This window comes from Heloderma suspectum, chromosome 2 (genome assembly GCF_057233095.1).
Source record: "Heloderma suspectum isolate Gila_16-S chromosome 2, 16-S_ref, whole genome shotgun sequence".
In the NCBI taxonomy this organism is placed as follows: domain Eukaryota; kingdom Metazoa; phylum Chordata; class Lepidosauria; order Squamata; family Helodermatidae; genus Heloderma; species Heloderma suspectum.
Genome location: NC_139459.1, coordinates 338239538 through 338257403, shown reverse-complemented (window position 1 = coordinate 338257403; position 17866 = coordinate 338239538). Strand labels below are relative to the sequence as shown.

The 17866-nt window shown below is 49.6% G+C and overlaps 1 protein-coding gene across 6 annotated transcripts in view; it reads left to right on the top strand.

The window, feature by feature from the left end:
• Window positions 1-17866, top strand: part of MTMR14 (myotubularin related protein 14) — an 86213-nt gene that overhangs the window by 44689 nt on the left and 23658 nt on the right. For all 6 annotated transcript variants that reach the window (XM_084840612.1, XM_084840613.1, XM_084840614.1 and 3 more), the window contains 4 exons: window positions 104-174; window positions 2863-2912; window positions 5657-5795; window positions 11371-11547. In XM_084840612.1, coding sequence (XP_084696738.1) covers window positions 104-174; window positions 2863-2912; window positions 5657-5795; window positions 11371-11547 — 437 coding nt within the window. The remainder of the gene's footprint in view (window positions 1-103; window positions 175-2862; window positions 2913-5656; window positions 5796-11370; window positions 11548-17866) is intronic.

Below are 17866 nucleotides of genomic sequence, written 5' to 3'. Positions count from 1 at the left end.
AGATGTACAGTCTGGCAGCTCTCATTTGCTGGCACAGCCTCCCTCCCCACTCCCCTTGTGCCTACTCTCTCTAATGCTTTCTCCCAATTTTTTTGGGCTCTAGATTTTCTTTTTCTGCTTCGATTTTCTGAAGCACATCACCTCTGAGGAGTTCTCTGCCGCCAAGCAGCTAAGGTAAGAGCCTGCGCTAGCGCCCGCCTCTGCCACTAGCAAAGGCAGGCAGAGAGAGAGAGAGAGAGAGCGCTGAGGATCTTGTTAGTGCACACACTTTCTTCTGGCAGATGGGAGGCCCTGGTGCCCTGGCCCAGTTCACTTTAATTTATTCTGCACTCGGGAAGCCACTGGAATGGGGCCACGCCGCTTTCTCCACAGACGTTCGGGCTGTGGAAGTCCTACATAAGAAGAGGAGTGAGCTCGGTCAGCACACGGGTAGGGCTAACCACTGGGGAAGAAGGGCCCTCTCTGATCGCACTGGCTGTTGCTGGGATGGCTCTGTTGCTCTGGGGGATTAGAATGACTGTGCTGGATCAGACCAAGTGTTGGCTCAGTCCAGTGTTCTGCCTACCGAGACTGTCCGGCAAGAGACGTCTGGGCAGTTCACAAGCAGGCCATCCCCTCTTGTGGCCGTCTCTGTCCCTGAGCATGGACATTCCACGTTTAGCTGCTCTGACTAGTATCCATTGATCTAATACTCTCAGGTTTGGTTTACTGCAAGGAGAGGGATGTGGTCCATCTTAGTCTGGAGAAGAAGAGCCCGCTCGGTGGCTGCTTTCAGACAGTTTTCCAAACCATGGCTTGGAAGACTGGGAATGAATGCCCTGGACTCATGCGCTTCCCTGTCCAAACCATTGGTCACCACGTTTGGATGTGTCAGCCAAGTTTGATGAAGTTAGGAAGTAATTCATTATGGGCGCAATTCTGTGCATGTTTAGACAGAAAAAAGTCCTACAACTCCCAGCATTCCCCAGCCAGCATGAGAGAGCGAGAGAGAGAGCCAGTGTGGTGTAGTGCCTAGAGTGTTGGACTGGGACTTGGGAGATCCAGGTTCTAATTCCCACTTAGCTATGAATCCCACTGGGTGGCTTTGGGCCAGTCACTGACTCTCAGCTTAACCTACCTCACAGGGCTGTTTTGAGGATGAAAACAGAGAGGAGGAAGACCATGCGAGCCACCTTGAGTTCCTCGCAAGAGGGGGGAAAACGATGGGATAGAAATGAAATAAATAAGAGAATTGTTCCCTAGGCCACGTGCATAAGCACAGGGCTGCTTCCTAACCTTCCAAACCATGGTGTGGAGGATCCTCTGAATGCAGCTGTTGGAAGGTGGGGGCTCTGGTCTGTGCTGCTACTTCAGAGTCTTGTCGTTGCTTTGTACCCTTGACACTCCTAACTTTGTTCCTCCCTGGGGCCAGGAGATAGTGGAAATCATCTTGTATCTTAGTCCAGGGCTTTGGTGGGAGACCATAGCAGTGGTAGGGTAACAAAGGACTGGAGCTGGCTGTTCAAGCAGAGATAATAGGAGGAGGGAATCTGTGAGGATGTAGGGGATAGAGAACATGAAGGCACACTGGAGGGCAGTGGATCAAGCAAAGTTCTGCCTGAGTCATCATAGTCACTGTGTCCTGCCTGTTGCGTAATTGGGCCTAGTTGGCCTCCCAAAGCCTGTCTTGGATGGAGAGCCTGGGTGAAGCTTATCACTTACTCTCTGGAAACCTTGTGTGTGCTTTTTGCCTTCAAATCCTCCCTTAAAACCCATTTTAAACCCGCACAGGGCCTTTGGCACAACCCCGTAGTTCCCATGCAATACTGTAACTAAGGGCTATTATTCTTTTTATTATCTGAAATGTTTCTTGGCTGCCTTTCAAGGCAGAATCCCCCACTAGGTGGCATAAAATAATAAAACACATAATAAAAACCAATGCAGTCTTACAAACACAATAAAAACATCAACAGTAGCAAACCTATCAGGAGTCAAAGTAGAATAGCATATTTTCAGTGCCTTCTTAAAAGCTTGCAATGGTAGAGCCTGGTAGACCCCTGATGGCAACTTATTCCAGAAGTGTGGGGCCACTGCGGAAAAGTCCTTCTCTTGTGTGCTCGCCCACCTAACTGTTCTCACAGGTGGGCAAATGAGTAGGGCTTCTTTTGCTGATCTTAAAGTGTGGGCAGGTTGATATGGGTGAAGGCAGTCCTTCAAGTATCTTGGTCCCAAACTGTTTAAGGCTTTAAAGTTCAAAACCAGCACTTTAAATTGGGCTCAGGAACACACCAGTAACCAGTGCAGCTGACACAGTATAGGCATTACATGATTGAATTACCTTACCCCCACCAGCACTCAGGCAGCAACATTCTGCACCAGCTGAAGTTTCTGAACTGTCTTCAAAGGCAGCCCCATGTACAGCACCTTACAGTAGTCCAGCCTGAATGTCACTAGTGCATGGTTAAATGAGGTGAGGTCCGACCTCTCCATATAGGGCTGAAGCTTGCATATCAGCCTAAGCTGGTAAAGCACACTTCTGGACTAGGCACTTGGTCTTTTAGGGGGAGTGCAACTCCATCTAAGACCTGTTGTAAACCTCCATCCAGAGTGTTTCCCAACCCACAGGACCACCATTTTGACTGAATTAAATTTCAGCTTGTTTACCCTCACCCACCCTGAGTTCGATGGTCTCCCTGGGATGTGCAGGTGGAAACGAGAGGTAGAGCTGAGTATCCTCTGCATACCGATGACGCTTTAGGCCAAACTCCCTGATGATTTCCCCCAGCGGTTTCATGTAGATGTTAAAGAGCTAAGGGCTACGCATATTTGAAACAATTACATATTGCCACATTTGTCTCCCCCCCCCCTTCTTTCCTACCCCAGAAGGACGAGTCTGCCACCTGGATTTACTTTGGAAGAGATCTGTATGCTAAGTGAGTGCCTCTTGCCACCTTCCAACCAGTCCACCAGTCTGGGCCGGGTCTGTTTGCTGCTCGTGGGTGGGGTGGCAACATTTCACTCCCCAGAAGGGCTTCAGGAAGCCATTGAAGCTGATCAAGTCACCTGAATGCTGCAGCCTCAGGTTCTAGAAAAGATCAGTGCCCCTACACCACCCAACTATAATGGACGTGGGCTGTGGCGGGCAATTCAAAATGCGATGTGCAGCATGGAGCGCTCCTGTTCAATGTCCTAGCCAGCCATGTCCTCCACAATACACCATTCCATTGCCTTTCCCACCTGGTTTTCTGTCCACGCCCCAGCTCCTTTTCCACCAGTCAGCATTCTGCGGCTACTGGGCACATTCAGTTCTCCCCCCACCCCCAGCTTAATTTTTTCCTGACGTTTTCTTTTGTACTTCTGAAAACCTTGGGGTTTCCCCAAGCCTGCTGATACCTCCCTCTTTTGCGTGGATGGTGCCGTTTTGGCGACATAAACATCGGGACTCGCCTCTGAACATCTGAAATAGAGGGAATGATGTACTGCCACCAAGGGACTGCAGGATGAACCATTGAAACCCCTGAAGGACAGTTTCCAGAGGGGTAGCCATGTTAGTCTGTTGCAGCAAAAGGAACCAGGAGTCTTGTGGCACCTTAAAGACACTTTTCTTATGGCATAAGCTTCTGTGGACTAGGGTCCACTTCACCAGATGCATCTGGGGAAAACTCCTTGTTTCTATACAGGAGCGGACATCTAAAACCTCCAGTCAACTATAATTAGGGTGATGGTTGTGGGCATGCTGCCTGCCACAGAACATAATGGCCACCAGATTCAACTTCCTTGCTCTTGTGTAACTGACACACACCTCTACGTTTCTGGCCCTCTTGGTATGCTTCAGAGTATGTGAATAATGACACCTGAAATTTCAGGAGCCAGAAAGGTGGCTGCACAAGACTTCCAGTGGACCTCTGTCAGTGGTAGGCATGGCAGAGATTCAGTGCCCTGCGTGATCCTTGTCCTTTCCCATGACTTTCAGCAACAGAATACATTAGGCAAAATAAGAGCAATTGTGAAAACTAGTTTAATATGTGTAATCCACAAGAGTTGCTGCTTTTCTGGTCACAGATTTTAGAGCTGGATTTTATTGACTGGGCAGGGTATACGTGGCCTTGACTACATCGTTCTGACAAAACCTTTTTAGCATGGAATTTTCTCTTAGATTTGAATGCAGATTTAAATCCACGGCTTTTTCTGTTGGGTCCTCACTGCCAGTGAGCCAAAAGCTTTGTGTTGATAGTGGGAGATGGTGCCTGTTCTTTTCTCCAGGGCACCAGGAGGACATAACAGCTCTGATCCCTGCCCTCATGGCTGGCTTTTCCCTGCAGCTCTAGTTTTGCCCCACAATGGGTGGGTGAAAGGATAGATGGAGAAAAGAAATGTACCGCAGTAGATCCTCCCAGTCCTTCTGAGCTTTTAAAGAACCAGGTGCATCTCCCGGTGGACGTCTAGCAAGTCTTGTGTTCACCTCTGCAGATAGCACTGCTTAGTCCTGCAATGAGTCACTTAGCTATCATTTTAACAGTCCCCCATTTTATGTTATTTTTTAAAAAACAACAACACAGCACTCCCTCTAATACTGCCATGCTTTTCTCGACTGCAACTCAGCAAGGGCTGTTTCTGGGAAGTGCCGAATTGGAGTGATGTACATTCTGTAGCAAGAAAAGCCAAGTTCTATAACATATACAAATGGTGGGAAATCAGCAATATAATATTGTAGATACTTTTGCTGATGGCTTTTGCTACTTCCTTGCAATGACTATGTTGGTCACTGAAGTCCCATTTGTGACCACTTGAAATTCTGCATAGTAATATTGCCTCACTTCTCTTCCCCGCCCCCCCCCCCCCCGCGCTCCCCTTCCACCAGTTCCTGAGGTCTTATCTAGCATTGCCCACACACTTTCTACCTTCTCTCTGAGGACTAAAATTTGTTTAAAAACAAAGCCATGGTGGCACCCAATATTCATTTTTCTGCTTCCTCAGTGTACAGTTGCACAACACATGCAACCCTCTCCAATATCTGTTTAGAGTTGATAGAACAAACTCCTGTCTCTCTTTCTCTGGAAGTGCTATAGTTAGATTTGTATGTACTGTGTGTGAAAAATAAAATCCAGCTCCTGCACCTAAATTCTTTGCCTGTAACACACAAACCATGCAAAATGAACACACACACACACGTGTATTCTCCTTCCAGCTGTAGCTGCTAAGGAAGAACATGATGGTAAACATTGGGAGAAGCTTTCTGTCCTCTCGCTTTGCTTTCCCAATGGCTGTTGGAGTGACTCCCTGCAAATGTTGCTACAGCCCCGGTTATAACATGATCTGACAAGGGGGAGCCGTGTCAGTCTGTCAGCAAAGCTGTAAGGCTCTGTTGTACCGAGGCACGTGATTTTGCAGAACTGCCGGAGGTACTGGGGTTCCCACTTGGGCCACGCTTGACAGACCTGAGCCACGTCCATGGAGCTGCAGCAATTTCTACAGTTAACAGCAAATATATTTCCCAGCCACTGGAATTGTGGGAATTGCCACCAGCTGTGTCCTTGGTCTGTGGGTTTATGCGTTGCATTTCCCTGTGTGAGTTTGTTTGTGATGAGATATGGATTGCTAGTGTGTAGAAGAAGAAGAAGAAGAAAAGGGAGGGAGGACTTGGCTGGTCCTACACAAATCTATTCTTGTATTCCAGAGCAGAGGGACCGGGGCAGCACCACCAGTCTGAGCAGTGACTTCTCTCTTGTAATGGAGAGTTCTCCTGGGGCTGCAGGAAGTTTCACCTACGAGGCTGTGGAGCTGATGCCAGCAGGGCCTCAAACGCAGGCTTCTTGGTAAGATAGTGTGCGCGTGTGTGTGCGTTTGTGTACGTACCCTTTCAGCCATATGTGGGATGGGTATGTGGCTTGGCATGTTAATCAAAAAAGCACTACGATGTCCATTGCACTATTCTAGATCTTCCTGCCCCAACTTGGCGCCCCCCAGATGAGTTGGACTGCAGGTTGCAAAATCCCCAGCCAGCATCGCCATTGGCTGGGAAATGTGGGAGTTGGTGTGCAATACATCAGGAAGGTGCCAGGTTAGGGGAGGCTGCTCAGGGCAGTGTCTGAAACAGCCATGGCTCACAGGTTGCCTTCAAGTCTCCCACCATCTCTAGTTGGAAGCAGCTACCCTGACCAACACAGGGTTAAGCAACTTCACTCCTGGTATAGGGCTGGTCAGGCCAAGCTTCTGATGTGCCTGGCACTATATCCTGGTGCAAAATTGGATGCGAGACATTTCCATGTTATTCTAGCATCCTCTGGGGTGTTTCGTACGGGGCACCTGTCAAGTTAGAAATGATCCATCAGACACACACCCCATACACACACACAGTGTCAGGATGCCCTAGAGGTGAGTGTAGGCATCCCTTCCTCCTAATTGGTCCATTCCCAGTGCTAAACTGGAGTTATACCATCCAGTTATACCCTCTAGAGACACCCTCCAGTCTTGACTGGGAGGACTCCTTTGCCTGGGAACCTGGACCCTTCCAAGCTGAGGTGCAGGAGGCAGGCAGCAGTGATTGGAGGGTCCTGCCCCTTCCCCCAATATCTTGCCCACAGGGCATTCAGCTCCTCAGGCTGAAGAAGATGGCCATCCTACAGTGTACAGTGTCATTCTACCATCTTGCAGTTGGCCGGTGGCATCTGCAGATAAAGCTGAGGAAGATCCCTGTGTGAAACCCTGGAGAGCCACTGCTCATCAGGGTAGACCAGCCTTCCCCAACCTGGTGCCATCCAGATGTTTTGGACTACAGCTTCCATCAGCCCCAGCCAGCATGGCCAATGGCACTGGGAGCCATAGTCCACAACATCTGGAGGGCACCAGGTTGGAAGGCTGGTGTAGGCAGCCCAGAGCTAGATGGCCAAATGCTCTGATTCGGTCTAAAGCAGCTTCTGACATTCCTGATGTAGAAGAGACTCTTGTCCAGACGTGACTTGCAGCTCAGTGGTGGGATGGTCAGGAGGGTTCTTGGCAGGGAAGGCAGCATAAAACCAGCTCCCTCCGGGGGCTGCTTTCCCCAACTCCTTCGACCGGGATGTGGAGGCCTCGCAGTCTGTGTTGGAGAAGAGGGCCAAGCAAGTCGGCTTGCTCTCGCCCCATGCCCACATGACAGGGATGAGAGCCCAGGGCTGGGGATTTCAGAGCCTTGCTGCAAGCTTGCCCTGCTCAGTTTAATTTTTCTCTCTTCTCCCCAAGCATGTGTGCTAATGATATTTTACAGTGCAGTTATTCTGAGCTAAATCTGGGCTTTGCTGAGAGGCAGCTGGAACTCCTCTGGGTAACAGCAAACCCTCGGCTTGCCGTTGTCACGCCTGGCTTCTTGAAGTACGGAGTGTGTGTCTGTGTGTGATCTGTTCAACGTACGGGTGCTCTGAAAATCTGGCCCCTACGAAATCTGCTCAGCACTCTTCATCAAGCAGCAGTGGTACTGGCAAATGCTTAGCTGAACGTTGTTCTGGGTCACTTCAGTTGTCTGCAGGAGTGTCTCAGATTCTGAGGTAAATAATACAGATTCAGTAGCCAGGAGGTCCAGGTTCTGTCGCTAGGATAAACTATGAAATTGGATAACAAACTTTACTTGTGTGGTTGCTTCTGGTTACATTGCTATCATATGTTTTTGAATCTGGGAAAGCATGAACAAGACAAACAGAGACAAATAGGGCTCTTTGGATTTTATTTTTCAAAACACATCTTGTATTGTTCTGCAAGCTATCTCTGTTTCTTTATATTTGGGAGAGAATCAAATACTATGTAGGTGTCCTTCCTTCTCAGTGCCTGCACTCTTACCTTTCAATTTCCCCATCTGTAGTAAAAGCATAGATGATCCAGATCCAGTGAGGGCCATGTGTACTCTTTGTGAGTAACTGGAGTTTGGAGGTCAGTGTTCAAAGATAGTGAGAAAACAAGTGTACGGTGGGACGGTGGCTAGGGATTACCAGGAAAGGTTTAGGACTTAAGCTGAGTGAAGAAGCCCATTGAAAGCCCCCTTTTCACATCTACCTATTAAAATTATTACTAGGCCACCTTTAAAGAGACTGTCTGTGTGTTCACCTTTTCCTCTTGGAAACTTGAGGGCTAGAGCCTTGTTCTTGAAATGAAAGCAGAGAATCTTAGGGCAGAATCTTAACTTGCCAGGCTTTGTGGTAGAAGTCATAGCCCCAAATTCACATCACAACTATACCTTTACAGTTTTTAAAGACCTCTGTCTGTCTAGCATTGATGCATGTTTACGAATCTAACAAAAAAGTGCTGGCAAAAGTGCTGTAAGGTTGGCATAAGTCAATGATTGCTTGGGCAATTTGGCATGAGCCATGGTATGGCCAGGGAGAAAGTGGAGTCTTCTCCATGCAAGGAGAGCATCTTTAGCTGCCAGTTCTGTTTACCTTCCAGCTCACTCCCCTCTCCCGTAGCCCCACCGCCCCACCCTCCCGCTCAAGCTGGGATGGTTGCACAAGCTGCGGGAAGCCCTGTTCTGTTTTTAAAAGCCTCTCTCTTTTTTTAATTGCCTCTCTTCTCTGCCTGCCTGCTTGAGTGCCTGTGGCTGTGTTATTAGGCACTTCATTAAGTCGCAGCCTTGTGCCCGCGCACAATGCAGCAATCACAAGGCAGAGAGAGCATAAAGGCCCTTGAAAGCTTGGCCCTGCTGTCTTGTGCTTTCGAGAGCAAGTCGCTGAGGGTCTTCCAAGGCAATCCTGGGGTTTGAGGAGAGCCCTTATTATCGTGCGCAGTCAGGGGTAATAAGCCAGACCTCTGATAATCACTCAGCAGGCAGCTGGGGAGTCAGGGGTGGTGAAAGTGGAGGTGGGGGGAGCACAGGGGTAGCGAGTGCGCGGGTGCAAAGAATGGCTGTGGCAGGTTCAGATCTCCTGACTCTCTAGAGCCGGTTCAAACAGAATTGCCCCCTGCTCAAGAGCAGCCACAGCCTCACCTTGGCATATGTGCTGTCTGCAATTGAGTAGGGGCTCTGCTTGAACAGGGCTGTACCCAGTGGTAGCCTGCAGGTTTCTGTGATCACAGCATCTGGGGAAAGGTGGAGCTGTGGAATGGTTACAGTCCAGCTCTGTACACAGCCTCTGGTACACATAAAGTAAGGCTGGGCAACCTGGTGCCCTGCAAGTGCTTTGGACTACAACTCTCATAACTCCTGACCATTGGTCATGCTGGCTGGGGCTGATAGGACTTGCGTACCACTGGGTGCTCCACTCGATTATGGCAGCTTGTCCGCACTGCATGTAGATCAGGGGTGGGCAGACTTCAGGCTCGCAGGATCTGCTTTGCTTTTTTTTTTTTTTACTCGAAGCCTGAGATCCATCAACTGGAGCCAAGTGCACAATAGTGGCTCAGGCAAGCAAGCATACGCTAAGAATTAAGGAATAAGGTGCTTCTGAGCACGTGTTCAGCTTGAGGAATTTGTGCTTGGTACCAAAACCAAGCTCACCAGCCCTTCTGCAAAAAAACCCACTCTTGGTTTTCCCCAAGTGTTGTTGTTGTTGTTTTTTGCAGCAGCCTAATTTAGGGGAGAGAAGCTTTTTAGTTGTTGCTGTTGTTCAACAAATGGGGCTCAAATACTTGCCAATCTGCAAATTATCCAGAGATCTCCCACTAGATCCCAGTCTGCCTTCTGCCCACCCCCAATCTAAGGGGATCTGTATGAAGAGGCCCTTTTGGAAAAGAATTCCTCATACTTTGCACCTGTCCTTGGTGGTGGAGAGGCAGCTCCCAAGGCTGCAGGGTGAAAGACAGACCGGAGGGGGGGGGTATATTTGGAAAAGGGAAGTCATTTTCTGCAACCTGCATAGCCAAAATTCTGCTCATTAGCCCCTACTCTTTTGTGCCTGAAAATTCAGCTTCTGTGATGAGAAAAAAATACGCAAATCTCCATGTGTTTCTGTTCTTTTACCTGCTTCCGAAGTGGAACCTGTCCTCAGCGCATTGGTTTTTCTCCCTTTCTGGAAGGGCTTGAACAAGAGAGAGAGAGAGAGAAGAATATGGAAATTTGTGACGTGTGTGTGCTAAGTCATGGGGGCAATCAATTAGAGATCATGGAGATGTGCAGGGTGTGCAAATGAAACCTGTGAATGACTCAGTAGAGGTTCAGCCCAGCCAGTGTTGGATTCCCTTATCCTTCTCAAAACACACTTCCAAGCTTTGCTTCTCAGCGACATATGCCAGGAGATCAAAACTGTGAGTCCTGAGAGTAGCAGCGAGAGCCCTGTTGCCTTGGGAGCCTGAATGAAGCACTTCAGAGGATGCAGGTGTTGAAATGCTTCTGCCTGGTCCCTGCAGAGCCAGCATAGCATAGTGGCAAAGAGCAGGAGCTGTGAGGCAGAAAGCCCTCCCAGTTCAGTGCTTTCCCTAACCGTGAACTCGTCAAGAGCCTCTTAGGCAAATCACAGTGTTCCCAAACTCAGCCTTCCCACCTGCAAAGTGGGGGTAATAATACAGACCTACTTTTTTATAGGCTGTTGTATGTGAAATACTCTGAATATTAAAAGAAAAGGAAAGCAAAAGCACTACCTAAATGCCCTCTTTTAACAGCCCTGCGCTGGATTGCTAAAACGGTGTCTAGGAGGACTTCTGGGATATGAATATTTATTTATTTCATTTATATCCCACCTTTTATCCTCTTACAAGGAACCCAAGGTGGTGTACATTATCTTCCTCCTTTCCATTTTATCCTCACAACAACAATCCTGTGAGGTAGGCTGGGCTGAGAGTCCATGACGGGCCCAAAGCCACCCAATGAGCTTCCATGGCCAAGTGGGGACTAGAACCCTGATCTCCCTGCTCCCAGTCCAACCTTCTCTCCACTACACCACACTGGAATAGCTGTAAGCTCCTGCACTGAGTTGTGGTTTGTATGCTGCGCCAAATTGTTTTAGCGCTGAAGGATGTTTAATTGCTTGAGTGGCTGCCTGCCTTCTTTGTATTCTGCTGTGTGTTTTCTAAAAAAATTAAGGTGCGCTCTGCATGTTTGGACAGAAAAAAAGGCTGACAACTCCCAACATACTGGCTGGGGCATGCTGGGAGTTGTCGGCCTTTTTTCCGTCTAAACATGGATAGGATTGCATCCTCAGTAACGCTGGGTCTGTTGTGTTTAACCTATCGGCTCCCTTGAGCCTTGTTCAAAGAAAGTGCCGTTGGCTCTGGTTCTCTTGGAGGCAAGACTGAGCTCCAGTTCAGTGCCTGAGCATGTCTGAAGACCCAGGGTGCGCCATGGAAAGTTATGGCCCCACCTCCTGGGAAGCCCTTTTGGTGCAGGGGTGGCTGTGTGGTGAGGAACGTTCCTTGGTGTGGCAGTTACTCCTCACTTGGATTGGCAACACGCACCCCCATCCCAAGCCTGTGTGCGTTTCCTCCCTGCAGGAGGAAGAACTGTGCGTCGTCCCCTCATTCAGTCCTGTGGAGTCGGACGACGCAGCCCGAAGACAGGCTGCCATTCCAGGGTGTGCTCGAAGCCAGGTCCTCCAGCTCCTCCTCTTCCAACCACTCGGAGAGCTTCTCACGGCTGGGCAGCAGTCCTCTGGAAGTACCCAAGGCCAGGTGAGCTGCAGCAAGCCCTTGCGGCTCCTAGCAATAACTGGTGAGGGGTGGGGGGAGGATCCGAGGGGGCCCGTGAAGCATCACAGCCCGTATCAGCAAGGCAGGTGAGTCGGGTTTCATGAGAAGTGTTGTCTTCAAGAAGGCCTGCTGTTGGCCAAGGAAATCCTGATCCCCTCTGCGTTTGGAAGAAATCTATCAAGCAGATGCAAACCAATTTTTTTCAAGGGGTTTTTTGGAAACCTTTCAGCTAGTGCCCCTCAAAACGTATGGGAAACGCAAATGGCATGCTCTCTCATGTCCTGTGGTAGAAACGTATCGTGGCCATTTGCTGCCCTTCCGTTACACCCAGATTCTGCCACCTGAGAGAGCTGCTTTTGCTGCCTGATGGTAGGGCTAGTCCTGACTGGGAGAATGGGAAGAAGAGGTTCATGGATTGATGGACTTTAGAGGCTGTGGTGTGTGGAAACTGTAGCCAGAAGGAGCTGTACTGGGTTGAGCCAGTGACCACTAGAACATTCTGCTCGGCCCACTTCATGTTGCCCACAATTTTCAGAACTCCTTCTGAGGTAGAGAAACTTGAGTTTTAAAAAGGAACAATGCTGATGACATTGTTGGTGATGCCAAGCTCTGTTTCCAGACTTCACATTGATAGGGTTTGCATGTGGGCACACAGTAAACCCAGGAACACAGGGAAATGCATATCTTAACATAGCTCCTTAAGATGTCTGTTTTTTAAAGGAATCCTTTTTAAGCATTCACAAATCTCTTGGCACTTTTGGCTTCTCACACACCTGGCTCTGCTCAGAAGGGAATGCTGTGGACGTAGCTAGGAGAGGACTGAATGCAAGTGGGCAAGCGTGGTCCCCGAGCATGTTGGAACTGTGGTGTTGTAGCTGTTGGCAGGGGAAGGGCTACCATGCCATATGTGGGAAGACCAAGTTGAGCAGTGCAAAGGAAGTTTTCCCATACGGTGCAGGTAGGACACCATGCAAAATTGGTGGGAACCCTCTTGCAGGTTCGGCGTGTTTCTCTTCTTCCCCTCCAGTGCTGAACCCAACAAAGCTTTCTTTCAGATGCCTGACCTGGGGCTGGGTTTAGGGGGCAGTCTGGGAAGAAGAGGAAAACTAGGTAGCATCTGCTATATCTGCAGTGGACCTAGGTCAGCTTTCTACCAACCTGGTGCCCCTCCAGATGTGTTGGTCTACAACCCCCAGCATCCCCCAGCCAGCATGGGAGTCGCAGTCCGACACACCTGGGGAAGGCTGATCAACATCATGGGAAAGTTCTTCAGGGACAGGATGCTAAAAACCAGCATGATCTAGCTGCCTCTCTGTTGGAGCTCAGAAAGAGTTGAGTTCAAGTCCAAGTGTGCCCTCGGAAGAAAGCAGATGTGACACAGTCTTGGCATAGCAGTTCAGGCAGCCTACAGTTGGTGGACAACATAGGGTTGCAGGCCAGGCCAGGGGATAGGCATAGAAAACGATCAGTTGGCAGTTGAGAAGCAGATATGCTGAGGCTGGGAGACTTCAGGAAGGTCTGGTGAGGAGGAGAGAGCTTTTGGGGGCTCGGGAGCCAAGGACTGCTGGTCTTCTTTTGTGTAAGGTAGGCTTACCCCTACCCCACCCTGGTGCCCTCCCCTGCTGGCTGGGGATAATGGGAGTTGTGATCCAACATATCTGGAGGGCACCAGGTTGGGAAGGCTGATATAAGGTACCAAGGCACAGCTTTCCTCCAATCTCCTACATGAGCTAGGAACTGTTGTTTGAAACTTGCTCTTCCTTCTCGCCTGGATGCAAGGAAGGGGTGGGGGTAAATCAGTTAAGGTGTGGTTTTGAAAGGGCCCTAAAAGTCATGGTGCTGTGTTCCTTCCTGTGGGTTTGGACCCAGGGTGTTACTTCAGAGACTCCCTTAGCCCTCCTGGCAGCATCGTAAAACTTTTTTTAGTGAAGGGGTACAGTTGGGCTGATTTGTTTTCGAGTCTGTTTGTGCCTTCTCACTTGTGAAACTTGTGTCTCAGTTTTAAGGCATTTGTTTCCTGAGTCTAATCATATGCTGCCTAGGCTTGTGTTCAAATTAGGCATGGTACATTTTTAAACAAAATTGTGCAACTAAACACTGTCCCCTAACCTCCATGGGAGCTACCTGGTAATAGTATCTCAGGTGCTCTTTCCCCAACCTTATGAAGGCAGGCTAGGACCATTCTCCTCCACAGTCCTGTAGTGGTGCGACCTGGATGCTGGGTTGCCTCAGCTTATTTCAGTTTCGGGATGGCCAGCATCTGCATCTGCAGGGCCCATTCTGTTTTCAGCACAGTGACCTCAGGAGTATACTTTCAGGCTCAGGGGTTGGGCTGATGTAATTACTGGAGGTGGGGGAGTCATTTTGTTGCTGCTGCTGTTATAGATTTGGGAGTTGGAAATCCCACTGATCTACTGCAGACCACCCAGAGATCTGCCAGGGGATCTCCATCTGCCTTCTGCCCACGCCTGCGTTGGCTGACGCCCTCACAAGTTACCAGACTCCATAATAGGCAGGACCAGAGGGCTCCCAGGTATGGAGCGCGTGTGCTCTGGCATAAATATGCACATTTCCATTCTGAACACAAAATAAAAAGATGCAACACTTAAAATGTGGACAAATCTTCTTGCAGCTGAACAAAACGCCTTAAAAAAATTAAATGTCAGGGTAGAATGCTTGCCTGTTGTGTTTTTAAAATTTGGTAGACTTGCCAGGGGCTGGATAAAATTGCCACAGCAGGACAGGCCATCGCTGTTCTGAATTATCTGAGAGGAAGGTAGTTGCCTTGTTTGCTTTCTGTTTAGTGCTAATTCTTTTCAACTGGTTCAGCTGTTGCTGTTTTGAAATCCATCCTTGAGCTTGTTTTGTGACTTGGGAATATCTGGGGTGGGGGTAGGTGGAGAGGAGGAGAGATCTGCATGAGAGAGACAGACAGACAGAAGCATGTTCTCATTTCCAACAACTATTGTGGAGTCTTGGGAGCGCAGAGGATGCCCACAGTGGGGGAGAGGAAAGACGATATGGAATGCATCAAGAAGAGGGGCCACAACAGACACTTGCCAACATGTACTTCCTTGCAACCACGAGGGCTAGAAAGTTGCTTCTTTTTAAAATTATTTTTCAAAAGAAATTACAAAAACACATTAATATTGATTCAAACTCCCTCCCCGATCCCTCCCCCAACTTGAATAGTTTCGGGATTCTTTTTCTCCCCTCCTTTATTTTCTATTGATATTCCAGGGTAATATATTCATCCCGTTCGATTCCTTTATTATCTTCTTTTCATGAGTCCCACAAGTTTCTATAAGTAGAAAGTTGCTTCTTAACTATTCTGAGAATACTTGCCTGTCTCCCTTACCCCCACCCCCTACACAAAATTGCTGTGGGATTCATATGGAGTTTGGAGCCACAGACTGCTGACCTAGGTCAGGCCCAGGTGATGGGCATCCCTGAGTGGCTTCTGTCTAGCTAGCCCAGGCAGGGCAGCTTCCTGAGGACTTGCTTGGGAAGGTGCTGCAGGAGTCACCTGTACAAGAGCACTGTACAAGAGCACTGTACAAGAGGGGCTTCTGTTGAGCCGGCTGGCAGACGTTTGGCTCTCCCAGCACAGCAATGGGGATGCACTTCAGGGGGTATGCAGTGATGCAGGGGCCTCTGGGAGGTTGCTTCAATGAGGGCTCGGCAGTCTGAAATGCTCCTGGCTGGCTCAAAAGTGGTGCCTTCTATGCAGCTTGGCATTACCCTTCCCCCAACCAAGTCATCAGGAAGCAGCCTTGCCCCAGGAACCTAGGAAGCTGCATTATTATATACCATAAGAACATAAGAGCCCTGCTGGATCAGACCAAGGGTCCATCTAGTCCAGCATTCTGTTCACACAGAGGCCAGCCAGCAACCGGGAACCCACAAGCAGGGAATGAGCACAACAGCACCCTCCCACCCATGTTCCCCAGCAACTGGTGTACATAAGCTCACTGCCAATGTACTGGAGGTAGCACATAGCCATTAGGACTAGTCGTCATGGCAAGCCTTCTCTTCCAGGAATTTGTCCAACCCCCCTTTGAAAGCCATCCAAATTGGTGGCCATCACTACATCCTCTGGTAGCGAATTCCATAGTTTGGCTGTGCACTGTATGAAGAAATCCTTCCTTATGTCTGCCCTGAATCTCCCACCAGTTGGCTTCATGGGATGACCCTGGGTTCTAGTATTTTGAGAGAGAGAGAAAAATGTCTCCTGTTCACATTCTCCACACCATGCATAATTTTGTAGACCTCTATCATATCTCCCCTTACTCTCCTTTTTTCCAAGCTAAACAAGCCCAGCTGTTGTACCCTTCGCTCAGAGGGGAGATACACCAGCCCCTTGATCATTTTAGTTGCCCTTTTCTGCACTTTTTCCAGCTCTACCCTATCTTTTTTTTAGGTGTGACCAGAACTGGACACAGTATTCCAAGTGTGGTTTTATACAGGGACAGTATGATTTATACAGGGGCAGTATGATATTGGCAGTTTTGTTTTCAATTCCTTTTCTAATTATGCCTAACATGGAGTTTGCCTGCTTTACAGTGGCCGCACACTGGGCTGACATCTTCATTGAGCTTCATTGACCGGGTTAAGTAGAGGGCTTTCCCATCATTGCTGCCTGATCCTTTTGATGATGCTGATAATGATGATGATTAAACTGGAGGTGCTGGAGGAACGGAACCTGTGATCTGCGTGCAAAGCATGTGCTCTGCCACTGGGTCATGGCCCTTCCTCCTTTTGCACTGGAAAAAGGTGCCTCTTTGGCTTTTGGGGAGGGGGGGGGCTGGATCCTCCCTGGCTAAGCTGCCCTGACATTGTGTCTGACATTATGACCGTTGGAGTAGGGGGAGTTCTAAGCAGGTTGGCCAGGGAGCATATGGCTCCCCAGCCAAGTAATTTGCTGATTTATCATGGGGAGCAGTGGGCAGGGTAGCTATATGGGTGGCATTCCCGCTTTGCACAGCAGCCTGCCCTAAAGGCCCTTGGCTTGGGCCCCGCTGTGCTGACAAATGCAACTGTGTCCCTACTGCAGGGGTGCAGGACCTCTTTCAGCCCAAGGGTGGAATTCCATTTTGGAGCAGCTCTTGGGGGGCACATTCCAGGGGTGGGTGGGGCCAAAGGCAAAAGGGGCAGAGCCAGAAACGCCAGCATGTTGTGATGTAGCGCTCTCACGTAGAGTAACTAAGCCTTCGGAGAGACATTTCATCCTTTGAGAATGGAGAAGAAACGGCACAAATTCTGGAAGCCACCAGACAATTGGTGGTTGGCGCAAAGGGGAAGGGGCCAAGGGAAGGGGCGTGGCCCTCTGGGGGACCCCGGAGGGCCAGGTTTATCCACCCGGGCCTGCGGTTCTGCACCCTTCGCTGAAAGTTTCTACTCAAGGCCAGCACCGAGTCTCACCTTTGGGAGGGAGGAAAGGGCTGCACGTGGCTTTCAGATCTTCTGGACTTGTGGCCATGGCAACAAAACACTTAGCATCTGCCGCATTGGAGAAACAGGCATTCCGGTGGGCCAGCAGCTACTTCAATAGGTAACTTAATTGGCTGCCTGCCATTTCCTCTCCGTACTGACAGGCAGGAGGCAGGCAGGGCAAGTCACGATGGGCAGTTGGAGTAGGTGGAGGGTGTGAGAGGACTCTGTGTGATGCACACTAGCTTGGGAGAATGAGAAGAAGCTGGCTGAATGAGAAGAAGCACCCCCCCACCCCCCTCGAGTGTAGGGTCTCCTGTTACGCAGGCAGACAAGGCAGAAGGAAAACCCACCATTGTCTGTCTCTGCAGGCTAGAGCAGAGAAGCGTAATTGAAGCCAAATAGGCATATTGGTAGTTAAGCTGGCAAGCACGTGCATCCCTGCACTAGGATTGCCTGAAGCTGTGAAGGAGTGCGAGGAAATGGCATCGTTCAGCATTGCCGGGTGGGGGGGTGTCTGCTTTCTTGACAGCAGGGGCAAGGAAGCCTCGAGTGCCCTGCGGATCAGATCTGCCCTCTTCCTCCATCCTGGTCGTCCTGTGCTGCTGCAACCACGGAGCTGCCTTGTGGGCAACCCATTTGATGAGCCACATCTCTCCCCACCCCCCCAGTTCTCTGCATTTACTCATCACGTGCCCCATTATGAATGAAATGTGCATGAGGACAGATTTACCTGCCGTTACATGGCTGCCTAACCTGCGTGGTTGTGGCGCAAGAAATTCTTGTGGCACACTTCCTACACGTGGCTTTCCTCTGCATGGAGATGTTCTCCATCGTGGGGGAAGATAGCACACCCGAAGTCACTCTAATA